Raw genomic sequence first — 25,617 nt, forward strand, 5'->3', positions numbered from 1 at the left:
AGAGTTTGGTAATCGTAGAACTAGAGTAGACAATAAATTATGGTATAGTAGCAACTGATAGTTTTTTGGAAATTAAGTATCAAATTAAGAATCAAATGAAGTATTGTACCAACTTAGGGCTGGAGCGATAGCACAGCGGGTAGGGCGTTCGCCTTACAAGCGGCCAACATGGCCGACCTGAGTTCGATTCCTCCATCCCTCTCGGAGAGCCCGGCAAGCTACTGAGAGTATTCGATATGCCAGACACAGTAACAACAAAGTCTCCAATGGAGACGTTACTGGGCCCGCTCGAGCAAATCGATGATCAACGGGAGGGCCTTTACCTTACCTTACCTTAGACTCCTCCATAGACCAGATTTAAGTTCTGATTCACCACTTCCACAGGATGCTTTTGGTGGGAAAAATCATTTTTAAGTCATCTAGTTTCATGTCCAAATACAAAATGTATCTGGACATTTTTCAGTAAAACATAATTTGAATAAATTTTAAAATACAATTATTAATGGTTATTTGGGTTGACTTATCACATAATTACATTTAACTCCATGCCATTGTCAACTCTCCAGTATTGATATAAGAATATATAAAAATAAAAGTAATTCAATTCTTTAACTTTCTAGAAATAGAAGAATTGCCTCCGATTGATCATGGTGTTCCTATCACAGACCGAAGAAGTACTTTCCAGGCCCACCTGGCTCCAGTAGTTTGTCCCCAGCAGGTAAAGTTATTGTGTCCAGCTCAGTTTTGATCATTTAAGTAATGGTTTTGCAAATATATCCTTTTTTTAAGTCATTAATTTTCTGTAAAAATTGTTTATCTGTGACTCCAGTTTTATTGGGTAGCCTTTATTTACTTCTTACGTCTTGTACTCTGTTGCACATTCAGTTTTCTGCTGAGTGAAATAGCTCCTTCCGCCTTAACCCTCTTCTCTGTTGATGTAGAAGAGTAGACCGTTAGCCTTTCAAGACCCAACTTAGGAAGCTTACTTGACTCCCAGAGGGAGTTTGGTTTTGTAACATTCGGAGTATACCACTATTGTGTTATTGTCACATTGGACATGTAAGTTTTGTAAATTTGCAGATCTTATGTTTAGAAATTCTTGTTTATATTTAAAATATTCATGTCTTTTTTCTTAGAGAGGAAATTTTTAAAAAAGGAAATCTTTGCTGTTAATATAAAATCTTTGCTTTTTATATGTCATTTAATAGTTAAAGTCATCAGTGTTAATTATCATGTGCCTGCAAGCCTGTAGAAGAGTAACCATAAAATAGAGGGAGAATAGTTAAGGGTTTTAAATGTGTTCTGTGTAATACATTTTATTATTTAACTTTGGTAAGGCTTAAAGTACGAAAGAATTTTAAATAGCTGTACAATAATTTATTATTGAATTGCTATACAATTAAAAAGATTAACAGACTTTTTTTAAAAAGAGGAAATTTTTTTCATATAGAGGTATCACTAAATTGGTAATGGTTCAAATGTTGGCTGATAGATTGGTGCCCGAAATATCACACCAATTGAGTGCACCAATTTCTGTCCACAAAATGAGGGGAAAACTTTGAAAATATGATTTCCAATATAGTAACTCTTAGAAAAAAATTTTAGGTACACCTTTTAAAAAATGTCTCTGTTTGGAGCTATAGCACAGTGGTAGGGCGTTTGCCTTGCACGCAGCCAACATGGCCGACCCGAGTTCGATTCCTCCGCCCCTCTCGGAGAGCCCGACAAGCTACCGAGAGTATCTCACCCGCACGACAGAGCCTGGCAAGCTCCCCGTGACGTACTCGATATGCCAAACACAGTAACAACAAGTCTCATGATGGAAACGTTACTGGGCCCACTCGAGCAAATCGATGAACAACGGGAGGACCGTGATATACCGTGTTTTAATATATGTTTACAGCATTTATGAACAGAGAAAATAAAAATGGTATATTAATTTCTATTACTACTGTTTTTAAGGTGAAAATGGTTCTTTCCAAATTGTATGAGAATAAGAAAATAGCTAGTGCCACCCACAACATCTATGCATACAGGTAAGTAACCTCCACAGTGTGGGGAATGTACAGTTTGAAAAGTGGAGGCGTTGATTCAAAACATGGTTAAAAACAGTGAAGGAAGAGTGAGCCATTTTTCCTACTAATGAAAATGGCAATATTTGCATATGTTTACTCTCTGCCTTTTCTGTGCAAAGTTTATCATTTCAATTCTTTACCCAATATCCCTTTAAAAAATTAACAAAAAGAGGTTCTGTGGTTGTTATAATTACCTTCTAAATTTAATGTTTATGGTCGTATAATTATGCTCCATACCATGGTTTATTTAACCTCCCCCCTGACCCCCACATTTTTCACTTTTATGAAGAATAGCCCTGTGAATATCTCTGTGGACTTCTTAGGTTATTTTCTTAGGATTGGTTTGGGTTCCTTCATATTTTTTTCTGGAACAAAATGGGTAGAATTAAAAAGTCAAAAAGAATGATTTCCTATAGGTAGCATTATGAAAGGCATGAACATTTTTGAAACTCTTGATTCATATTCCAAACTTCTTTCAGAAGTGTTTTTTGCCAGCACTGCTAGGTGTAGCTCTGATGACCCGTCCCTTCCCCCAGCACTACCTGCTAGGCCTGGTAGCCACCAGCCCCTCCTGGGCCAAGCAGCATTGCTTTCCCTGCCTGAGCTTTGGTCTGTCCCATCCTACCCACAGAGCTGGCCAAGTATCTCTGGGATTGGAGTACTGGGGAAACATTGCTTGGAAACTGCCCCCATACAGGAAAAAATATAAGCAAGCCATGTTAAAGACAAGTTATACTTTCATTAGCAATGAATTAAGCATGCATTAAAAAATGCATGGCTTTTACTTTTGAAAACTAAAGTTTTATACAAATCTTTGCTGATTTGTTACTAAAGAGAAGGGGAGCACTGTAGCACTGTAGCACTGTCCTCCCATTGTTCATCGATTTGCTCGTGCAGGCCCAGTACCGTCTCCATTTTGAGACTTGTTACTGTGTTTGGCATATTGAATACATCATGGGGAGCTTGCCAGGCTTTGCCATGCTGACGAGATACTCTTGGTAGCTTGCTGGGCTCTCCGACAGGGGCAGAAGAATTGTGCAAACTCTCTACCTCTGTGCTGTTGCTCAAATTAGAGACTGAAAAGAATGTAGCTTAGTACTGAGATCAAGATGCAGGCTGAAATTTGGTACACTTCAAAAAGTGGTTGAGAATACATAATCTAGGCAATCTGAAACTCAAAATGAAAAATAAAACACCAACTCCATCACTTTGGATAGGTGGATTTTTTTTTGTGCTGCTAAATCATATCCCTTTGTGTCAAAACTACAAAAGACTATTTGTAATATAATTTTCTGCCATCTAGACTATTACTGGACAGAATTTTGATGTTTTCTTAATGGACCCAGGATTATAAATATGAAAATGAGGGATGGGACTGTGTTTCCTCCCAGTGATTAGCTTATGCCATAAAAGATTAATAGGTACCATTCATCTACCCCACGCTTATTGAGTGCCTACTCTGTGCTGACACTTTATAAAAGTTAATTGTTTTCCAGTTATGTCATGGTAAAAAAAAATCACATAATTGCTAAATTTGATCTAATTTCTCTTACATGTTTATTCCTTTATGACTATGAATACACCTTCATTAACCCCTCAATATAATGTTGGTCTTCAGTTTTCAGAAAGTCAAGCAATAAGTTAAACAGTCTGTTTTAGAATTCAGAATTTTTATTTTTAAAATTCATGTGAGTATTTTTGTGGTTCAGATTATTAGTAGGTATCATTTCTCACAAATAACTGATTAACTTTGTCAGAAATATGTCAGTTGAAAATAGAAAAGCACAAAGTGAAGGATTGAAGAACCCCATTTGGAGTGAAATAAATGACCTTTATTTGATACATGGTCTTTTTCTGAAATTTTTTTTCATTTTTTAATTTTTATTAGTGAAACACCATGAGTACAGTTGTAGACTTACAAATTTTTGTGCTTGCATGGACTTAGTGTTGTGTATTTTGAATGCTTAGCATCATTTTAAGTCTACTTCCCAGATTCTCGGGCAGTGTCCTCACTTTGGAATTGAGGTGGGGTGGGGTTGGGGGTGATGCCTCACTCCAGGCTACCTATACACACAATGATTGGATGCTTTATCTTATCTTTCTGGTCTGTGAGAAAAGGTAGTGAAACTGTTTGGTTTCATTGCTTAAAAGAATCTCACAGTAATGAATCATGTGGTCAGATTGTCTTACGATTATGGTGTTATAATTAAGCGCCTAATATAAAACAATCCCTGATTCCTTTTTGCCTAAAATTTGCTATACAGAATTTTTTTTTCACAGTACTAAGTTTCCTCATCAAGGTTAACTCTGAATAACAATACGGCCTGGCTCTAGGAGGTGGCAGTAAACATTTGTTGAGGGGATGTAAGGATGAATGAACTATGATTGCTCCAATGTGACAATTATTTTGCCATATAGATATATTATTTTGCCATATAGATAAATTATTTTGCCATATAGACAATTATTTTGCCATATAGATAAATTGCTATTTGGCTTTTCATAACCTCAGCTGAAAAATATCATTTTTACAGATGGTCCCCTGTGTAGAGGCCCAAGATATCTGCTGATGGGCATGCTTTCACTCATACAGGTTTCCCCCCATATTTCCATATATGCTTCTTGCTCTCTGAGATATTTCCCTTATTCTTGCTAGCTTATTCTGCCACAGTGTACCCATATATCATTATTCCAAATGTTATCTTTCTAGATAATTTAAATGGGTAAAAAGGCCATGACTTATCACTGTTGGTAACTATTTGTGAGAAAATTACAGAGAAAAAAAAATCTATAATTCTTACCCAGAATGGGAAAGATATAGAAATGCTTGCTGGCTAGAGTATATATGAAGAAAGCATAACTTATTTAATAATTAATATAAATAATAATATTAAGACATTAATATTCTGGTATTACCTTTATTTTTTAGTATAACATTTATTTGTTTAACTAGATACTAGGGTCTTTGATTTCAGGGATAATTATATCATTTCAGAGTTTCTATTATGTGTATTCTTATATACATAATAATATAAGAATACACATAACAGAAAATACATAATATACTTCTGTACTAGAATATACATAATATATTTCTATAGTATATTCTTCAAAAATATTTTTTAGTGAATATTCTATATCCTTATAGGTCAAGGTTAAGTGAGATGGGGAAAATGTCTGATATATTTCCCACCATTCCATAATAGAATTCTGATTTCAAGTAGGTACTGTAACTCTTAACTTTATAAAATATTAAAAGTGATGCCTATTATTAAGCAAGTCATTAGGGAAAGCATACCTAAATACATACTTCAAGAAGGGATTCTTAAAAAACATATGTGCTGACTTTGGAAATAACCAAGTAGATCACTAACAGGTATGAAAGAATAACCTTTACTTCATTTTGGTTCACACCGTTCTGTGCATTTCCAGGATATATTGTGAGGATAAGCAGACCTTCCTCCAGGACTGCGAGGATGACGGAGAGACAGCAGCGGGTGGGCGCCTTCTCCATCTCATGGAGGTAAGTGTTGCTTAGACCCTCTGCATCCTGTTCTAGGGGCCCTAAAGGTTCTCACCAGAGCAGAGCTCCTCTGACGAATCAATCAACCAGTTAAGCTGTGTTAACATAGGATATGTTGGCTTAATTAGTAGTTCATTTAAACACCGAGGGAAAATTGTCACCACTGGATGTGGGGCAGGAAGCACTGTAGTAACCACAGTGACTGCACTCTCCAGCCCTTTCAAGCATTAACCAGAGACCTTTATCCAAATCTGGAAAAACTACTTATTTTTTTTGGGGGGGCGTGGTGGGCAGTTTTATTCTATTTTCTTTCTAATTTATATTAATTAGATATTAGATCTTCTTATAGATCCAGAATGTTTTCTTCTTAAATTAAGTTGTCCATCTCATTGTGTTATGTTCTGAAGTACTTTCTTGCATCCCAAAATTTCTATTAAAGATAAATTAGGAGCCAATTAGAAGTTAATTTTCAGGAGTTCTCTACTGTGTGGTTCTCTGCTTTTCCTTTTCATAGTGTACTGTTTTGATTTTATGGATATAATATCTTCTAAAATTTCTCTGAGTATACTTATTAGTTTTCCTTTTTAAGATATTCTCTCCCTTAAATATCTCCTGATCCATTTTAGTTTGTTTATCTTGTCCTTTCTCTTTCATGCTGCTGGATTTTCATCTGTCTGGTGATCATTGATTGTCCATTAATTTTAAGAATGGATTGTTTTTTTTTTAAGGTAGCTGCTATAGTTTCTTTGTTTTTTATATTGGAGGTTTTGTTTTCTAACCAGGCCATTCCCTTGCTAGGAACTCTGTATGTGGGTCAGGCCTGTAGACTGATGGGCTTCATCGTAAGGGCAGCATTTGACAAATGTCAAACCGAGGAAGACCATCCTGGTAGGCACTAGCAATTACTCATGCAGCCCTGGTTTTATGTCGTAGTTTGTCAGAAGCAGGTTTTGTGTTGTTTGATCTAGAGGTGACAGGCTAAGTTATTTTGGTTTGGAATCACCAAGAACTGGAACCCTGTCTGCATGATCACCCCTTCACTCTGCTTGGTTGCCCCAAAGTTTGGAATTCAAGGACACTGTGAAGCACAGTGCTTGTTTTCCAAATTCTCTTCTGGTTCTAACATTCCAACCCCTAAATTGCTAGTAATCTTACTGCTTATTCTTGTAGTTCTGTCATTAATTCACGGGGAAATTTTATGTGCATTTTTATATATGGGTTACTTTGTTCTCTTTTAAAACTCAGATTTTAACATGCCTCTGTGTATCTACTTATGCTTCTGAAAATTACAGATTTTGAACGTGAGGAATGTCATGGTGGTGGTCTCACGCTGGTACGGTGGGATTCTTCTGGGGCCAGATCGCTTTAAGCATATCAACAACTGTGCCAGAAACATACTAGTAGAAAAGAACTACACAAGTTCTCCAGTAAGTGTCTATCGATATTATATCTAGTTTCTAACCTGTGAGAAATTGCTGCCCATGAAATAAAATACGGTCACGGTCATGGTCCTCCCATTGTTCATCGATTTGCTCGAACAGGCCCAGTAACGTCTTTATCATGAGACTTGTTGTTACTGTGTTTGGCATATTGAATACATCACGGGTAGCTTGCCAGGCTCTGCCGTGCGGGCAAGATACTCTCTGTAGCTTGCCAGGCTCTCCGAGAGGGGCGGAGGAATCGAACTCGAATCGGCCATGTTGGCCGCTTGTAAGGCAAACACCCTACAGCTGTGCTATCGCTCCAGCCCAAAATAAAATACAAAAGACAAAAAAATTAGGAGGTGCCAGTGTTTAAAGTACTTGCCTTGTATGTGATTGACCCCAGTTTGATCCTCAGCACTGCAGATGATCCCCTGAACCCTGTTGACAGTGATCCCTGAGCAGAGAGCCAGGGGTTAGCCCTGTTCACCTATGGGTATAGCCCCAACACATAAACCCTCAAAAAAGAATTGAGTGAAGCAGACTATACATGGTGAAGTAGAAAAATCCTTGGACTAGGATATTTGAGCCTTAGTTCTCATCATAGCAATGTAGTATGCCGGTTATGTAACCTTGGCTGGATAAGACTATTTTATATCTTAGAGCCTAAATTTGATAGATTCATACTTTTATAATTGACAGAATCTTTGAAGATCACTTAATTTCCACTTTTTCTTTTTTTTTGCGGGGCAGGAGATTCCACTCTTGAGGGTGATCAGGAACTGCATAGGCTTTATGTTTTGTGATATTTTGGTGTGAGACCCAGGAGCCTTGCATCCAAAGTATTCACATGACCTGTGGAGCTATCGCTCTGGCCCATATTTTTCGCTTTGTAAAACCTGAAGCTTAGAAAAGTTAGATGTATATTGGACTGGATGTCCTTCCTTCCTTCCTTCCTTCCTTCCTTCCTTCCTTCCTTCCTTCCTTCCTTCCTTCCTTCCTTCCTCCCTCCCTCCCTCCCTCCCTCCCTCCCTCCCTTCCTTCCTCCCTCCCTCCCTCCCTCCCTCCTTCCCCTCCCTTCCCCTCCACTCCCCTCCCCTCCCCTCCCCTCCCCTTTCTATTCTTGCTTTTCTTTCTTTCCCCCCCTGGCCTCCACACCTTTTGTTTTTTAGGATGTTCTTTAATTCAAGTTCTAGCATTCTCTTAGTGTCAAAGCATCCTCCTTTCTCATAGGTAAATATGAATACCTATTTATGTATGTTGAGATTTATTTATTTTTCTCAGTATGTTCATATCTATTTTATGTGAATTTTTTTTCTTTTCTTTTTGGTCACATCTGGCGATACACAGGGGTTACTCCTGGCTCTGCATTCAGGAATTACTCCTGGTAGTACTGAGGGGACCATATGGGATGCTGGGAATTGAATCCGGCAAGGCAAGGCAAGCGCCCTACCTGCTGTGCTATTGCTCCAGCCCCTTATGTAAACTCTTATATCCTACTTCGGAAAGAAGACACTAGATTAAATCATATGGGAATTATTAACCGCATAACCTACTCTATTGATTAATATTTTTATTATTATACTTGAATATCTTGGTGGAAATAGTAAAATAGATAAGTGAAAATAATCCTATAAAACTAAAACAAAGTACATATACTTTCACAATATATGATTACATTTAAATATCTAAGCCAGTATCTTTATTACATTGATTTGTTTCTTTTTCAGGAGGAATCATCTAAGGCTTTGGGAAAGAACAAAAAAGTAAAAAAAGATAAGAAGAGGAGTGAACATTAAAACTATATGAAAGATTAATTTTTCTCTAATTACATGCAGTTCCATAGTCATCAAGAAATTCATTGTGCTGAGAAAGGGTCCATGACTGCTTAGTCAGCCAGTTCATTGTGGACACCAACATTATCTTTTCTTCTTGAGTTAGATCATCTGCTAAAAGTAGAAAACTTAGGAAATATTGATTCGTGTTTCAGGTTGATTCAGAAGAATTAATTTGAACTAGTCACCACTTCATCTAATTTTAGGAAGGTAATAGTTGCTGAGGACAGTATCTGAATTAACTGTCCATTTCACTACATGTCAAGTGCCTTTGTTATGTGGGGGAAGAAATGTCTCTAGAGGATTAGAAATCCCTGATTTCTCATCGTGGAGCTCTCATTTGTTAAATGAATCTTGCCTTTTACTGCTCTTTATGGATTAATGGAATAGGAGCTTATTGAGGATAGATCTTGGAGAGTTCTTGTGATTTTAGTTCATAACTATGTCACCTTTTATTTTATAAAAGTCACCGAGTAATGAATTAAGTGAAAATCCAGGTATATTCATCTGCAGTTATGTGCTGAGGTGATAACTTGTGCAATATATTTGTTAGCATTATGACTCAGTTTCTGTTGTAAATTGGTGATTGTGAAATTTCATAAAATGATTTTCTTGTTTCTACTGTTATGATTTGTTCTTGTAATGTAATCAGTAATGGAGACTCTGTAAAGCTTTCCTTCCTAAAATGTATTGGTGTCGGGCGGAGAGATAGTACAATGGGAAAGGCACTTGTTTGCCCAAGGCTGACCCGGGGTCGATCCCCAGCATGTCATGAAGTTCTCTAAGCACAGCCAGGAGAAACTTCTAATTGCAGAGCCAGGAGTAACCATTGAGCATTGTCAGGTGTGACCCCAAACAGAACAAAATATGTTTACATAATAACATTTGGGTTTCTTTTAACAGCTGATAAGTACCTGGCTTGTGATTCTCACTGAGGAAGTATAACCAATTAGAAGCTTTGTTATGGCTACCGGAACAGTTATAGAATGGGATGAAGAGGGCAGAGCAGCACTGGGGTAGGTTAAGAGTGTGCTGTACATATGTGACACACATTTTCACCTGCACTTGGCTCTCTTTCTCAATTTTATGACTTTGTGAAGAGAAGGAACAAGAGAAGGAATTGAATTGAAAAACAAGAAAAATCCCTTTTTTCCCCCTCATTCTTATTAAATCTTCCTTTTTATTGGTATTTTGTATTATTCCTTTCATCAATTTCCTATTAGACATCTAGTTAATAAATTTACCTTTGAGATATCTAACAATGAGTCTTAATCATTCCCTTTAAAATATGATTGAGGACAATTGCCCCAACTAACTGATTATAAATTGACCTGAGATCACCTTTTAGGGGGAAGGAACGTATTGCCTTCTAAGTGGGGCAGTTTGGGCTGGTACTGGATCATGGAAAAAGTATCTAAAAAGGTGGGCGCAGAAAATTACTTTATTCTGTTCTCTAGTGTTTTACTTTGAAAAGATCCCACATGTTTAGCTCAGTGTTTTTAATAAGCATGTAGCAAATAGCTATGGATTAGGATGGATTCTGAGAGCTAAACCTGTATTTGGTGTGTGTTTAAATGTTGTCAAGAGTCATCATAGGATGACTGGTATGTATTTAGAATACTTCTTTCAGATTCCATGGAAAGTTAAATATGTCCTGTGTAGTAATTGTTTAAAAAACTGTACAGGGACTGGGTGGAAGTTGAGAAGGCTCAAGTGCATTCACTGCATGCCGGTGCCCCAGGTTCAGTTTCTAGCACCGCATGCTCTTCTGAGCAACCATCTGAAAGTGGTAGAACACAGCCAGGTGGGCCCTCAAGCCAAAAACAAGTTAATGAGTGATGGATAAAGTTAGAAAAATTAACACCTTTCAAATATTTCCACATTTTGGCATGTCAAGCCATTGAAAGAACACATAAACAGTAAGAATTTGATGCTATAGAAAAATGAAGGATTTTTATTTTTCTTCAGCACCAAATTTGAATTCCTTGCTGTTCTACCTGAACATTTATTTGGGTCATCACAGAAAACAAAAACACCTTCTGTGATCTCATTTTCCGTTATTAAAAAAATTCTTAACTATTCTTCTTTCTGCAAAATTACTCCGTTTTCTCACCAGAAAACCTAATCACCTTTATAAGAGGGAAAGGTCCAAAATTCTCTAATTCTGGAATTACTTCACACTTTACCATTAAGGACCTCCCTCAATAATGATAGTACCCCCTTTTCTTTTGAATATTTCTCTTGTTTAGAGGATTTTAAAATTGTCCAAATAATACTTTTCTATAGCCAGATGTATTTTGTGGCGTATTTTATAGTCTATTGTATTAAAAATATTCCCCACGTGCCAGATGTAAGAACAAGTAGCATCTACTTTTAAAATGGCTGTTTGATCTGAAGGTTTATATCATGAAACATAAACTTTTTGAAGAGAATTGTATCAAAGTAATCATAGCCAATAAAGAAAAATATGAAGCAATTACTGACTGGAAGACAGATAAAATTTATTGGAAAATGGTATAATTGCCTCAAATTCTATTATGTAGAGGTAGTCATTATTAACATTTGCTATGTACATTCTTCTATTTTTTTCCTATGCATGACTTTGTATATATGGCTATTTTTCTTTCCATAAAAAATGGTATTAAACTGTATATACTGTTTTGTATCTGCATATTTCATATAGAAGTATATTGTTAACCTTTTCCCATGTCAATAAATATTCTTCTATGACTTCATTTCTTATGACTAACTCATAATTTGTCTTCTGGGTGTGTTACAACAACCAATCCTGACTTATTTTCAATTTTTAAGTTTTCCCATTTTTTTAGACAAAACAGCTGTGAAAACTACATTATCATAAGTTTTTTTTTACATAGTTCTAAAAACCATTCTTTCTCAGATTGAAGCCTAATAGTTTGGTTTAGCCTTTTTGCTCTCTAAGAAAATATTATTGGTTCTGTGCCTCTTAACACTGTGTTATATAGTATATATTCAGAGTATTGGTCAAAGTACACAGAAAAGTAGCTAATCTGATAGGTAAAACACTATTGTTTTGAAATAATATATTTACAAAAAAATCTATAGATAATAGATTTATGTATGGATATTTGGGTTTCCAATTTGACACTTTTACATTTAGTGCTGCTATGAACATTCTTGTTCATAGCATTTGATGAACATATGTATATATTTCTGTTATTCGTCGATTGCCTCGAGCAGGCCCCAGTAACGTCTCTTTCATCGTAGCCCTGAGATTATATTCAAGGCTATTTAGGAGAATGAGACCCATCATTGTTACTGGTATTTGGCATATTTGGTACGCCACGGGGAGTTTGCCAGACTCTGCCCTGTGGGCAGGCTACATTCGATAACCTGCAAGTTTGTCCAAAGTAGGAAAGAGACAATAAGATGTCATTAAAAAAAAAAAAGTTCTGATAAGATGTCGCGGTTCCGGGATCTGGATTTTATAGTCTCTGAGTCTTGGCCGCTGATGGGATTACACGGCGCCAGGGGGCCAGGTGGTGGGTGTGACCCCCGCCTACTGGAATTTGGAGGATCTGGGTGGAAGATGCTCGACTCCAATTCGAGTAGGCTTGGAGGTCTCGGCCCCGGAACCCGCGTGGCTTTGTCCCTCTGCCAGTACCTTCATGTGTGCGGAGAGTGGTCTCAGCATGGTGGTGGCTGGTCCTGGAGGTCTTCGGCTGCCGTAGCCCTGGTCGGGGCGGGGAGGAAAGCTCAACCCGCTCCCCTCCAAGGGGCTCCGGGAAGGAACACCCAGGCACGGGGGCAGAAGACTGCACTGTTCTCGTCCGGGATCTGGATTTTATAGTCTCTAAAGTATATTTATCTGGAAATGTATTAGCTGGGCCACTGCATACATATATGTGGAACTTTAGTGTTTACTGCCCAGTGATATGGTCATATATTTTTTAACAACTTGCTTTTTTAATTTTTTATGGGGTGGAGGTATCACACCTGGTGATGCTCTGGGGTTACTCCTGGCTCTGCACTCAGAAATTACTCCTGGCAGTGCTCAGGGGGGCCATGTGTCTATGCCAAGGGTTTAACCTGATTGTCACTTGCAAGGCAAACACCATATCTGCTGTATTATCACTCTAGCCCCCTGCAACTTGCATTATTTTTTTATGTAGTAGTACTGCTGTTTATTCAGCCACTGATTAGGCTGATTGAATTGGACATGAACTCCACACAACTTGCTTTTTTGTGGGAACTAATTTTAATTACAAAAAAATAAATGAAAGTCATATTTTTTAAATTGAATCACCATGAGATACACAGTTACAGAGTTGTTCAGTCACACAATGTTGCATCATCAGTTCCTTCACTAGTGTACATTTCCCACCATCAATGTCCCCAGTTTCCCTCCCATACCCTCTCATGCCTCTGTGGCAGGCACTAGGCACTTTCCTTCTCTCTTCTCTCCTCTCTCTCCTCTCTCTCTCTCTCTCTCTCTCTCTCTCTCTCTCTCTCTCTCTCTCTCTCTCCTTTTGGGCATACAGGTACTGAAAAGTTATCATGTTTTTTCTTTTACCTACTTTAGCACTCAGTTCTTGTCCAGAGAAGAACTATCTTTTCCAACTATGTTTGTCATAGTTGTCCTTTCTCTGTCTTAGCTGCCCTCCCCTCACCACCACTTGTGACAAGCTTCCAACCATGGACCATTCCTCCTGGTCCTGGTTTTTACCGTCCTCTTAGTCTCTTACTATGTCAAAACATATTTTTATAATGTTTGCCAGCTCCTGTAATGTTTCTACTCCAATTCTGTCCAATTTCAGGCTACCAATGTGAAACCATCTGCCTTATAAAATTCCTGAAAATTGAACAATTGTTTCTTGTGAGCTCCATCACTACCAAGTAGTTTTCCAATAATGGTCAAACCAGCTTACACTCCTACGTGTAGTCAGTGAGAGTTGATGCAGTTGCACATCTACGCTTGGTATACCCCTCCTCTTATTTTAATCATGCCTGGAGATGTATAGTGATGCACCTTTGGTTTGCATTTCCCTGATGACTAATCAAATCAGCACTTGGTTGCTGCATTTTATAACTGCATTTTATGATGTAATTTTATGATCTTGTCACATGACACCCATTCCCCTTTTCCAGGACTGGAAATATTAACAAGTTTGCTGAGATATAGTAAAATACGTTAAAAATTGTGCATATAGGAGCATCGAGTCAGTAAATTTCACTTGAGTCTTGTTCTACCCCGCCCCTCCGTCCCCCCATATCAATTGGGCTTCATTTTTTTTCTTTTCCTTTCCTAATTTGTAAAAATAGATTGTGATCCCTCCTTGTCTGGGATGTTACATGGTTTTGATGGTGAAAAGAGACTGGGAGAAAATATTTGCTCACCATTCATCTGACAGGGGGTTACTATCCAAGATATGCAAAACACACATAACCAAAAAAAAAAGCCCCTCAAGAAATGGAGGAAGAAGATACACTTCCTTTAAGAAGACACTCAGGTGACCAATATGGTATATGAAAAATGCTCCCATCACTCATAAAGATAATGTAAGTCATAATAGTGAGATTGGCATACACAAAAGAACAAACATCCAGTACTGGGGTGGATGTGGGGGAAAGGATAGAATCCTTATCCACTGCTGTGGGACTTGACTGGTTCAACCTTGAATTCCATGGAAATAGTATGGAGTCTTCTTAAAATACTAAGAACTGAACCTCGGTATGATCAGCAATCCCTTTTCTTGGCATCTAACCCGAGGACCCCAAAGCACAATTTAAAAAAGACATTTGCTTATTCCAAAAAAAAAAAAAAACCAACCCAGAACAATTTATGCTCCTATGTTTATTTCAGCACTACTCACAATAGCTAAGATCTGGAAGTAGCCCTCATGATATTCTAAAGGACCACAGGTAAAAATAGCATAAGTGGGGGCCACAGCAGGAGATGAGGGCCAACTGGTCCTATAGGGCCACAGGAAGGAACCAGGGCTGGAAGGAGGCCATGCAGTTGGAGGAAGTGTGGAAATTCTGCTGAGAGCCGGTTCGGGGATCTTGGCCCTGTGTAAATGCCTTTCGTTCCTTTTTTGGCTTCACTGAGAGTCTAATGCCGCGCTACCTTTCCGGTGAATAATACTGAGCTCTAGCTGCGGGATCTAACGGTGACTGATGAGGCTGCTGACTATAAATTCTCCCATGTGTGTCAAATTTCTTTTTCTTGTTGAATGACCAATAACAACAAAAAGCCTGAAAAACCAACCCAAACCTTTTAGAAATGGAATTTTCTGTCATGTTTCATGGAACAAGAGAACAAAGGGACTGCTGAACTGGGTACCACCTGGAGTCTAAGTGAAAATGGTTCGCCTCCTAGTGTCCCTCCAGCGAAGCTGCCTGTGTGCTTTAGAGAATTACTGTTCAGAGGACAGAGGCCTTCTGGAGACTGACTTCAAAAGATCCTGCGTGTCAAAGTTGAAGCTGTCAGTTTAGACTTGTTTAGAAGCTGCCTGCTGCAACTTAGGAACAGTTACTGCCTAGTGTCTAGGAAAACACGGAGTAACTGCCTCTGGAAGATGTCTAAACAAACAATACTATTCAACCAAAATAGAAGAGTAGGCGAAGAACTTAATTAAATAGACATTTTTTTCCCAAAGAAAATATGCAAATAACCAAGAATTGCATGAATATCTATGCTACACAACCATTTATTAGGGAAATGTAAAAACTATAGTAAAGAATCACTTAAACCCCCTAGGATGAGAATATATTTTTTATTTTAATGGAAAATTACTGATATTGGGAAGAAAATGGGGAAATGAAAATCCTTATACATTGTTGATGGTGAAGTTACTGTGGAAAACAGTGTGACCTTTCTTCCAAAAGTCAGGTATAAAGTCAATACTATATAATTTAGCAATTCTACTTTTAGGTATATACTTGAGAATTTTTTTAACCTCAAAACATTTGTAGATATTACAGCAATATTATTTGTAATAGCCTCAAATGGGAATCAGTCCAAATGCCCCTCACTAAATGAATGGATAAACAAATATGGTACAGCCATGTAGCAGAATATAATTTAGTTCTCAAAGGGGATGAAGTGCAGGTGCATTCTGAAAACTGCTGGCCCTGGCCTTGATTGTCTGTGAAAGAGTCCTGCCACAGAAGAACCCGTTCATAAGACAACACACTAAATTAGTGTACTTGTATAAAATGTCCAGAATTGACAAAACTCCACCAGAGACAGCAAATTTGTGGTTACCTGGAGATAAGAGAAGGGGATTGGTGTGAGGAAATGTGGGGTAGCTGCTAATGAATATGGATTATTTTGGGGGAGTGAAATATTCAGGAATTCAATTATATAACTTGGTGAATATACTACAAAGTCACTGAAACATACTCTACAAAAGAGTGAATTTCATGGTATTTGAATGATATCTTTACCAAAAGTTTAAAGACATTTGTGTGATTGTCACCATTATGGACTGGAGTCTTATAGAGCATAAATAGGAATTTCTGGTGTTATAGGTTCCAAATAGTTATCTGTAGACCATAGTCTCTAAAATATGTTTTCAATTAAATAAGAAACCAATAACCAGAACATATTAAAGAATGTTAATTATATACATTTGAGATTTTAATTTCTAAAAGTTTTTCAAATGATTCAACATTTAGGTTATATTTTATAATTTCATAAATGAGGGAAAATGACTAAATTTACATCACAATAAAATTTTATAAAAAATATTCTTAGGAGGCTGGAGTGATAGTAAAGGGTACTTGCCTTACACGCAGTGACCTGGGTTCAATCTCTGACATCCCATATTGTCCCCTGAGCCCTGCTAGGAGTGTTTCTGTAACTCAGGCAGTAGTAAACCCTGTGCACCACCAGGTGTGGCCCCAAAACAAAAAGAAAAGGTTTTCAAATAGGGCTTTCCAATTTTAAGTAGGGGCACCTGGTTGCTTGGGTTACAGTGCTACTCCTGTATGGGCTGGGTGATTTGGTGCTCAGACAGTGGCTGGGTCTGAGCGGCCACCAGGGCCCCACCCGGTGGTACTTTGGAGCTACAGGTGCCAGAGATTAAACATACACTTCACCCCTTTGAGCTGTCTCCCTGAGCTCAAGAATTTATTTACTTATTTTGGGGCCATAAATGGGGCAATGTTTAGGCTTTCTGGTTCTATGATCAGGGATCACTCCTAATGGGCTCGGGGGACCACATGGGATGCCAGCGACCAAACCCGGGTTCGCTGCATGCAAGGCAAGTTCCCTACTGCCCTACTATTGCTCCAGCCTCCCAAGAATTAATTTTTCTAAATATTCTTGGGCTGGAGCGATAGCACAGCGGGTAGGGCATTTGCCTTGCACGCAGCCAACATGGCCGACACGAGTTCGATTCCTCCACCTCTCTCGGAGAGCCCGGCAAGCTACCGAGAGCATCTTGCCCGCCTGGCAAAGCGTGGCAAGCTACCCGTGACTTATTCGATATGCCCAACATAGTAACAACAAAGTCTCACAATGGAGACGTTACTGGGCCCGCTCGAGAAAATTGATGAACAACGGGAGGACAGTGACAGTGATTCTTAGGGGCTGTAGAGATAGCACGGGGCTCAGGGGCTCATGACTCCAGCTTGATGCCTGATATCCTGGGACCTCCTTGAGCACTGCTTGGCACTGCCTTGGAGACCTTGAGCACTGCTTGAGAGCCCCCTCCCCCCCCCACACACACACTAGTGAAAAAAAAATTACTCTGAGAATTATTCCCATGTGTTTTGAAAACAAAAAGCATGCACATTTATAAATTATTGCAGGGGAGTAAAGATACAGACCAGTTTACAATATGAGAGGATGTTATGGCTCTACTGTCAAATTGTATCACAGATATGACTTAACTTAGAATGGGTTTAATTCTTTTCCCATTCTTGGCATGATCTTATTATTAATGCTAATGGTTTTTTAAAAAATTCATAATGATTTCCTCCTACTTTTGATGTTCTTCAGTCTTTATTCTTCTTTGCACTCATTTATTATTAAACTACTAATAAGAGTTACTGAGAACTGTTACATTTGTCCTTAATTACAACGCCTCTTTCAAAAATAGTCAATATTTTTGCTCAGTCACATTTCACAGCCTTGCTATTCAAAAAACAATGCAGTACTTGTTTATGTAGTTTCTTAATTCCAGTTTCTAAACTGGAGACTCTGGAGAGCATTTGTGTTGAAGGGGAAATGAACCAAAGCTAATGATGAATACGTTGCCCACTTGGTAGTATAAGTTAGGGTACAAAAGTACAAAGCATGATGGTAAGCAGCATAGATCCTGACAGGGCACCGAGTGGGTTCGTCCAGAAGGCAAACAGAACCTTCTGTGTGCTAATTTGCACTTTATTTAATAATTTCCTGTGCAGAGAGAAAGTTCCTGAGAGCCGGGGGTCTTGTCTGTGGTCTTTGTGCGTGGTGAGGTAGATGACATTCAGGAAAAGAGGTAACAGAGAATCAGGTCAGGTTGCCTTTCATTTTCTCTGTAAGAAGATAGGATCGCTTAGGTGCAGAGGTCTGAATTTCTTGCTAGGTGCTCCTTGAGCTTGGAGGCAAGCTTCTTCCTTTTCTATCACACCTGATATATTTCTTACTTTTTAAAAATTTTCATGATACTTTAAAATACAAATTTTGGGAATAAAAATCTATGTCTCATCAATTGTCTGTTATGAGTAATCTTCATAGGTGAGCTTGCTGAATAACACAACTATTCACAGGGGCTGTTTTATCACTATGGGCTTTAATGTTCAAGATGATCCTGAGGAAGTGTTCGGGAGATGGATCCCTGGACTGGAGTGCTACCTGAGTTGCATAGGTCCCCAGAAACAGGTGATTTCACAAGCACTACTGGGTATAGAGTCTTGCTGGTCCCCAGATCCACTGGGTGAACCTCCAAACTAAGTCCTATTCCCCCGCCCCCAAATCCTGATTAATTCCTTTTAATAGAGATTGCAAAACATTTAGAGGTTCTTCTTCACCATTTATTAATTGACTAGTAATAACTAATTAAAATACTTGCCTTTAGCAGATTATGACCCCAAACCTAGCTGCATTTTTTAGCTTATTATCGATACTTTTTGGGGGGAGGGTGGTGAGTGGGATAGAATCCAGATCTTTACACATGCAAAACGAGTGCTTGACCATTAAGCTACACTCCTAGCCTAGATCATCCATGTCATAATTAATTCATTAATTATACTTACATAGGTATGTATAGGAACCTTGGGGCTGGAGCGACAGCACAGCCGTAGGGCATTTGCCTTGTGCACAGCCAGCCTGGTCAAGCCAGGTTCGATTCCTCCACCCCTCTCAGAGAGCCCGGCAAGCTACCAAGTGTATCTGGCCTGCACGGCAAAGCCTGACAAGCTACGTGTGATGTATTCAACATGCCAAACACAGTAACAACAAGTCTCAAAATGGAGACGTTACTGGGCCCGCTCGAGCAAATCGATGAACAACGGGAGGACAGTATTGGACAGTGTTGGAGTACAGGAACTTACCTCATCCAGTCATTGTAAAAAACGACATGCAAGAACACTGAGTTAAAAATTCTCTTGCTAATATCCAGAGATATCCGTAATACAGCTTCTCCGTGAGCTGTATTAAGGATTCACTACCAGGATCTCACCATTCTAAAGGAAGTGATCATCTATGTCAAGAGAGGGGTTTGGCAGGGTGATACCATTTCACCAAAACTCTTCAGTGCCACCCTTGAGAACATCACACGATGACTGGAATGGGAAGGAATGGGAGTGAAAATAGACAGTGGGCAACTACACCACCTCTGCTTCGCTGATGACATCTTTCTAATAACACCAAACATTAGCCAACTGGCACAAATTCTGGCCAACTTCGACCATGAGTGTGGAAAGGTTGGACTACAGCTGAATCTCACAAAGATAATGTTTATGAAAAATGGTCTCGTTATTGATGTTCCATTCGCTCTCAACAGAATGAACATCTCTGAACTTAACAGTTACGTGTGCCTAGGTCGAGAAGTCAACATGATGAATGACCTGGCACCTGAGTTGCGCAGGAGGAAGAGAGCGGCATGGAATGTCTTCAAGAGCGTCAAAGAAATAGCTAAGAGGACGAAGAACCTCCGGCTCCAGGCACATCTCTTTGACTCTACCATTCTCCCTGAATTAACATATGCCTCAGAGACCTGGGCCCTATGAAAACAGGATGAGAACGCTGTTCGGGTCTCGCAAAGAAGAATCTAAAGAGCTATGCTTGGAGTATCACGCTTCACTCAAATGAAAGAATTCAGAGTTCTGACCTCTGTTGACAGTCAAGAATCAGGGATGCTGTCTCATTTGCCAAGGTGTCGAAAATCAGCTGGGCTGGACACGTAATGAGATTTGGAGATGACTGCTGGACTAGAGCCATTACTGACTGGATTCCACGGGACGTCAAAAGATCGAGTGGCTGCCCACCTACGAGATGGTCAGACTTCTTCATCAAGACCCTGAACGATTGGTTTGAGGCTCTTCGTGTTCCTAGAATGAGCAGAACACCATTGGGCTACACTTGCACACGAAATGGAGATGTTACTGGTGCCCGCTCAAGCAAATCAATGAGTAATGGGATATCAAGTGATCAAGTGATCAAATGAATATTCAGAGACACCTTAATCTCTCTCAGAAGGTGATAAAGTCTACATCCTGATTTCAACAGGTACATGTTTTTATTTTTTTAAATAAATTTATTTTTTATAAAGTTGTTCACAATAATTTATCACAATCAATATTCCAACACCAATCTCACCACCATTACTCCTTCCCACCACCATTATTTTTAATTTTCCCACCATCACCCAAGTCTGCCCCGAAAGTAGATCTTAAATAATTTATTGTGTATTTCTTGCAAAAAAGTTTCCTTAGAGGAAAATGTTTGAAGATTACTGTATCCACCCTGGAGCCATTATCCCTTGTATAAGAGATTACTAACATGTTGTTACAGGTTGAGTTTTGTGTGCTAATATAAATCGAGATTGGTTGCTTTCTACTTTACACCCCATCAAATGTGGTGTGCTTATTCTTGGTTGTGGGTAGATTTTAGTGGTAGAGCGCATGTTATGCATGTGTAAAGTTCTGGATTCCATGCCAGGTACCGCACAAAAAAGTATTGATAACAGCCTAAACAATGCAATTAGGTTTGGGGTCCCTGGTCACACTAGTCTGCTAAAGACAGAAAATTTAATCCAATTCTTTATTTTTCTTAGTCATTTTTGTACTTTTATCTGAAAATGTTCATATCAGTATAGTACAACACCATATATCATTAGTTTGGATAACGCTTTTTGTTTTGTAAGAGAAATATATGGAAATTATTTACATGATGGAACATTTTCAAATTTCAGTGGAATGTCAGTTCCATCCACTTGGTGTCATATCAATAATGATTTGTTTCAGTATGCAAGATTTGTCACCATCTCTATGTAAGAAATAGTTCTTATTTGTAGAACTATGTTGGTTCCTTCAGATGAATTTTTCTTGGCAGAGTTCAGCCCACACCAATAGTGCTCATGGGTCTATATGGTGTTAAGAATCAACTCAACTCAAGATCTTTTTACATGCTGGGCATGTGCTGTACCACTTTAATCTCCCTGGCGTCTGGTTGAAGAACTTTGTCTTTGACTTTTATAGTAGCAGGTTGAAAATATCTTTTTCTTTAGATATTTAACCAACAGCTTTAACTATTTTGGGGGGCTTTTTGGGGGGAGGAGTCACACCCGGGGTTGCTCAGGGGTTACTTTTGGCTCTGCACTCAGGAATGACTGCTGGTGGTGCTCAGGGGACCATATGGGATGCCAGGGATCGAATCCAGGTTGGCTGTGTGCACTGCAAATGCCCTCCCTGCTGTGCTGTCGCTCTGCCCCTCCCCCAACTTCAACTATTGTTTGCAGTTTTGTTTTATCCTGGAAGTATAATGTCCTTTGGTTACAGTTTCCACTGCGCATCTTTCAACTACTGCTGCTCCTGAATGCCTGTGTTGTCCTCACGCTGACTCCTGCAGTTTGTCCCCTGCTGTTGTCCAACCATTTCTGAAGAATGACCAAAGGTAATTGTATAGTAAAGGACTAACCAGAAGATCAACCAATCCCTCCATCTTTCAATGAAATATTTGGTCGTGGACTAGCTTGTGGATAGCAGCCTCTAAACTTGTGGGTTGTCTGTCTCTTGAAGTTTATTTGTTTATGTGGAGCAGAGCAATGGCCAGATAGCTAAGCTGTACTAAAGAGTGATCCATGATTGCATTCTGGTGCCATATGGTACCAATTTCACATATGGAGGTACTAGAGATTAGTTAAGGTCAATGATGTGTGCAACAAGACTCAGAAAAGAACCCTCAAGCCCAGAGTTTGAAGTAGTCCCTGAACATAGCTAGGTGTAGTCCCAAAACAAAAAGCAATAAACCAGTGTGTATGTGGGATGCGCCCACATGTGTGTGTGTGCGCGTGTGCGTGTGTGTGTGTGTGTGTGGTTAAGAAGAGATGGGATTAAAAAAACGTTTTTATAAAGTATCTGGAATCTACTGTTTTTCTAATGTATCTGGAAGCGAATGGTACTAATGGTGGACATTAAACAGCATTTTATTGCTAAGAAAGACTCACAGGAACCAAAATGATGGTGCTTACAAATCTGTAAATTGACTTTAGGAAAAGGATTCAGTGTAACATCAGCATTATAGATAAGACATGTATCACAGTCCAACACTGCTCTGTAACAGGGGCCCGGGAGAAGCCAGGCCTGCACTGTCTTCTTAAGGGTCACTTGTGCTTTCTCTTTATAATCAGGACCCACTGACAAGATACATGAACACTCTGAAACCAGAGAGCCAAGATCGGAGTTTCTTCCACTTTGCTATTTACATAGGTTTATATTTGCAACATAATTGGTCCCAACAGCACAGCCCTTGAAAACTTGTGATCAGGTGCAAATCATTAAATCTAACTATTAGTAATAATCTATGCTAAAGGCTGGAACAAACTAGCCCGAAACACTTTACATCCACTATTACAAAGCAACACTTAACTACCACATTTCATGTCTTAACCAAATCACTATTTTCCAGGTACTTTAAGCAAATCAACTCAGGTCAGTTCCAGATTTTCTGGAATTTTCCCTTCAAAGGAAAGTCTAGCTCTCTGATCTGTGATCAGTACTTTTTTACAGACTTAATGATAACCCTTTGTTTAATTATTACAACAAAGCATCATAAATTACATAAATGATTAAAATGCATCAAACTTCAAATGTATGTCATTATCAGTAAAGAGTTGATATAAGTTTAAACACAGCTGAATGATCCAATAACATTAAGCACAGAATAACATTAACTTTTTCATAGTTTGGACTAACTTTATAATTCTGTGCTCTTTGACTTAAGTTATCTGCTCTTTAAAGTATAGATCTATTAAATGAATGGGAATACTGATTTTATTCAGCAAGGAAAATTCTTCATAGGGATAATATCACAGGAGATTGTAATTCAGCCTCACAATACATTTTTCTTCCCTTGGGCTGGAGCGATAGCACAGCGGGTAGGGCGTTCGCCTTACAAGCGGCCAACATGGCCGACCCGAGTTCGATTCCTCCGCCCCTCTCGGAGAGCCCGGCAAGCTACCGAGAGTATTCTATATGCCAGACACAGTAACAACAAAGTCTCCAATGGAGACGTTACTGGGCCCGCTCGAGCAAATCGACGATCAACGGGAGGGCCTTTACCTTTACCTTTAGCAAAATATCAAACATTTTGTTAACTTCTACAATGTTAAATCTGCATATTATTTTTGTAATTGCACAACAAAAGTATCATGGAAACATGGTACCAAAATTAGACACAATTATATACCAATAATTTCTTCAGCAATTTACCTACTTTTTCACATAGGCATGTAGGTTAGAAACAATTTGTCTGCTATATCAGGATTCCAGATCTTTTGTATATACACACAAGATTCCTTTTTGTTTGGTTAGAGCCAATTTCTAAACAAAGTTCCCATTGGACATAACGTTCAACTACATCTATCTGTTTTACATGAGGAACCCTCAAGTTCTGTTTAAAGTTCCTCCAGTATCCAGAAGTTATGTGATAGGAAAGCAATAGTTAACACTATAGCACAGCGCTAAAGTTGTTGAAGGATTGCCTATTGTCCAATTACAAATTTCCATAGATTGTGTAGCACAGAAGTCCAACAGAAGTCCCTGGCCATTGGGCCCAGAGCATATTCCATTTGAATTCAGATACCTAAGAAATAAGCATTATTTTTAACTTTATTTAAATACATGATTTACAAAGTTGTTCATAATACAAACAATTGTTTCAGATATTCAATATTCCAACCTATCAGTCCCACCACCAACGTGCCTTACCTCCACCAATATCCCTAGTTTCCCACCCACCCTAATGCCTGCTACCTTAGCAGGCACTAATTAATTTTTATTGCTTATCACAATATACATCTCATAATGATGTTGTTAAAGTCATGGACTGAGGATTTACTGAACTGTTAGTTGTGTGAGTTGGACCTTCTCTATTATTGTTTTCACTCATTGCACTTAGCTTCTACACGATCAGAGAAACTGTAATGAAGTATAGAAATGTTCCATGAAAGTATAGTCTTTCCCATATAATTTTCTTGTTTCTCTTAAGTCTGTTTGAAGATGTTGTGCAGCCACTTCAGGGGCTTTGGAGTTGGGAAGATCAACTGCAGATGTCTCTCTGGCTCTGAGATCAGTCCTAAAGCTGGGCCTGCGGGGGGAGCGCTGGGCCTTTTGCAGGGCAGGGATTCTATCTGCCCCCATTCTACCTAGGATCCAGAGATCTTGGCCACGTGGTGGGCCTTCCTGCAGTAATTCAGCTGTGGGCCTTCCTGGCATAATTCAACTATGGGTGTCTCTCTGAGGTCAGTCTTAAATTTCTCTGGTAGTCAGAAATCAGCACTATTAACAGCAAACTTGTTTCCATCATTTTGTTTGTCTTTTTTTTTTTTATTTTTCCCTTTTTATTGATTCACCATGAGGTACAGTTACAAAGCTTTCATGTCTGAGCTTTGATCATACAATCATCAAACACTCATCCCTTCACCAGTGCACCTTTTTCACCACCAAAACCCCCAGTATTCCCCCGCCCAACCCCCCATTCCTCACCTTCCCCTGACTGTGTGGCAGACAATTTGCACAATACTCTCTCCCTACTTTGGTTACCTTCAATATTTCGAGACCAATCCCACCATCACTCATACCTGCAAAAAAGGCAGTGTTAGACAATTTGTTTTGTATTGCTTGTTATGGATAAAATATAATGTCACACAGCCGCCCTAGGAATTCTAAAATTTTAATAATTAGGGTCTGGAGAGATAGCTGCAGCAAGGTTGCTGGGGTCTGAGATTCATTTGTGTGTCTCTGGATCATGGCCATGTGGGAGCTTAAGTAGACGTGGCCGTATGTGTATGTCATCTCAGAGTCCCATCCAGGTGGGGGGAAGGAGAAGGGCCCACTCCTCCCCTGTCTTGTGAGGTCTGGCATTTACCGCCACCGCCACCCCTTCCCAGAGCTTTCATTGAGTTCTAGAAGATGGTGGCTGCGGGGATTCCTAGGGCGCAGGCGGAGGGACGGCACCTTCCCCCAACTGGAATGTCCCAGGGAAAGTGGCCTCTTGCAAAGTCCAGAGCCATCTCTGCAGCAAGTTGCTTGGGTCTGAGATTTGTTTGTATGTCTTGTCTGTTTGTTTT

General features: G+C 39.1%; 1 protein-coding gene across 1 annotated transcript in view; it reads left to right on the forward strand.

The window, feature by feature from the left end:
* The window catches only part of IMPACT (impact RWD domain protein), a 33,471-nt gene extending 21,875 nt beyond the window's left edge, over positions 1-11,596 (forward strand). Inside the window, exons 7-11 of the mRNA XM_056137986.1 lie at positions 621-718; positions 1,963-2,036; positions 5,508-5,598; positions 6,891-7,025; positions 8,750-11,596. Of these exons, the coding sequence (XP_055993961.1) occupies positions 621-718; positions 1,963-2,036; positions 5,508-5,598; positions 6,891-7,025; positions 8,750-8,818 (467 nt within the window). The 3' untranslated portion in view covers positions 8,819-11,596. The remainder of the gene's footprint in view (positions 1-620; positions 719-1,962; positions 2,037-5,507; positions 5,599-6,890; positions 7,026-8,749) is intronic.
* The last annotated feature ends 14,021 nt before the right edge of the window (positions 11,597-25,617 follow it).

This window comes from Sorex fumeus, unplaced genomic scaffold (genome assembly GCF_029834395.1).
Source record: "Sorex fumeus unplaced genomic scaffold, SorFum_2.1 ptg000128l, whole genome shotgun sequence".
NCBI lineage: Eukaryota > Metazoa > Chordata > Mammalia > Eulipotyphla > Soricidae > Sorex > Sorex fumeus.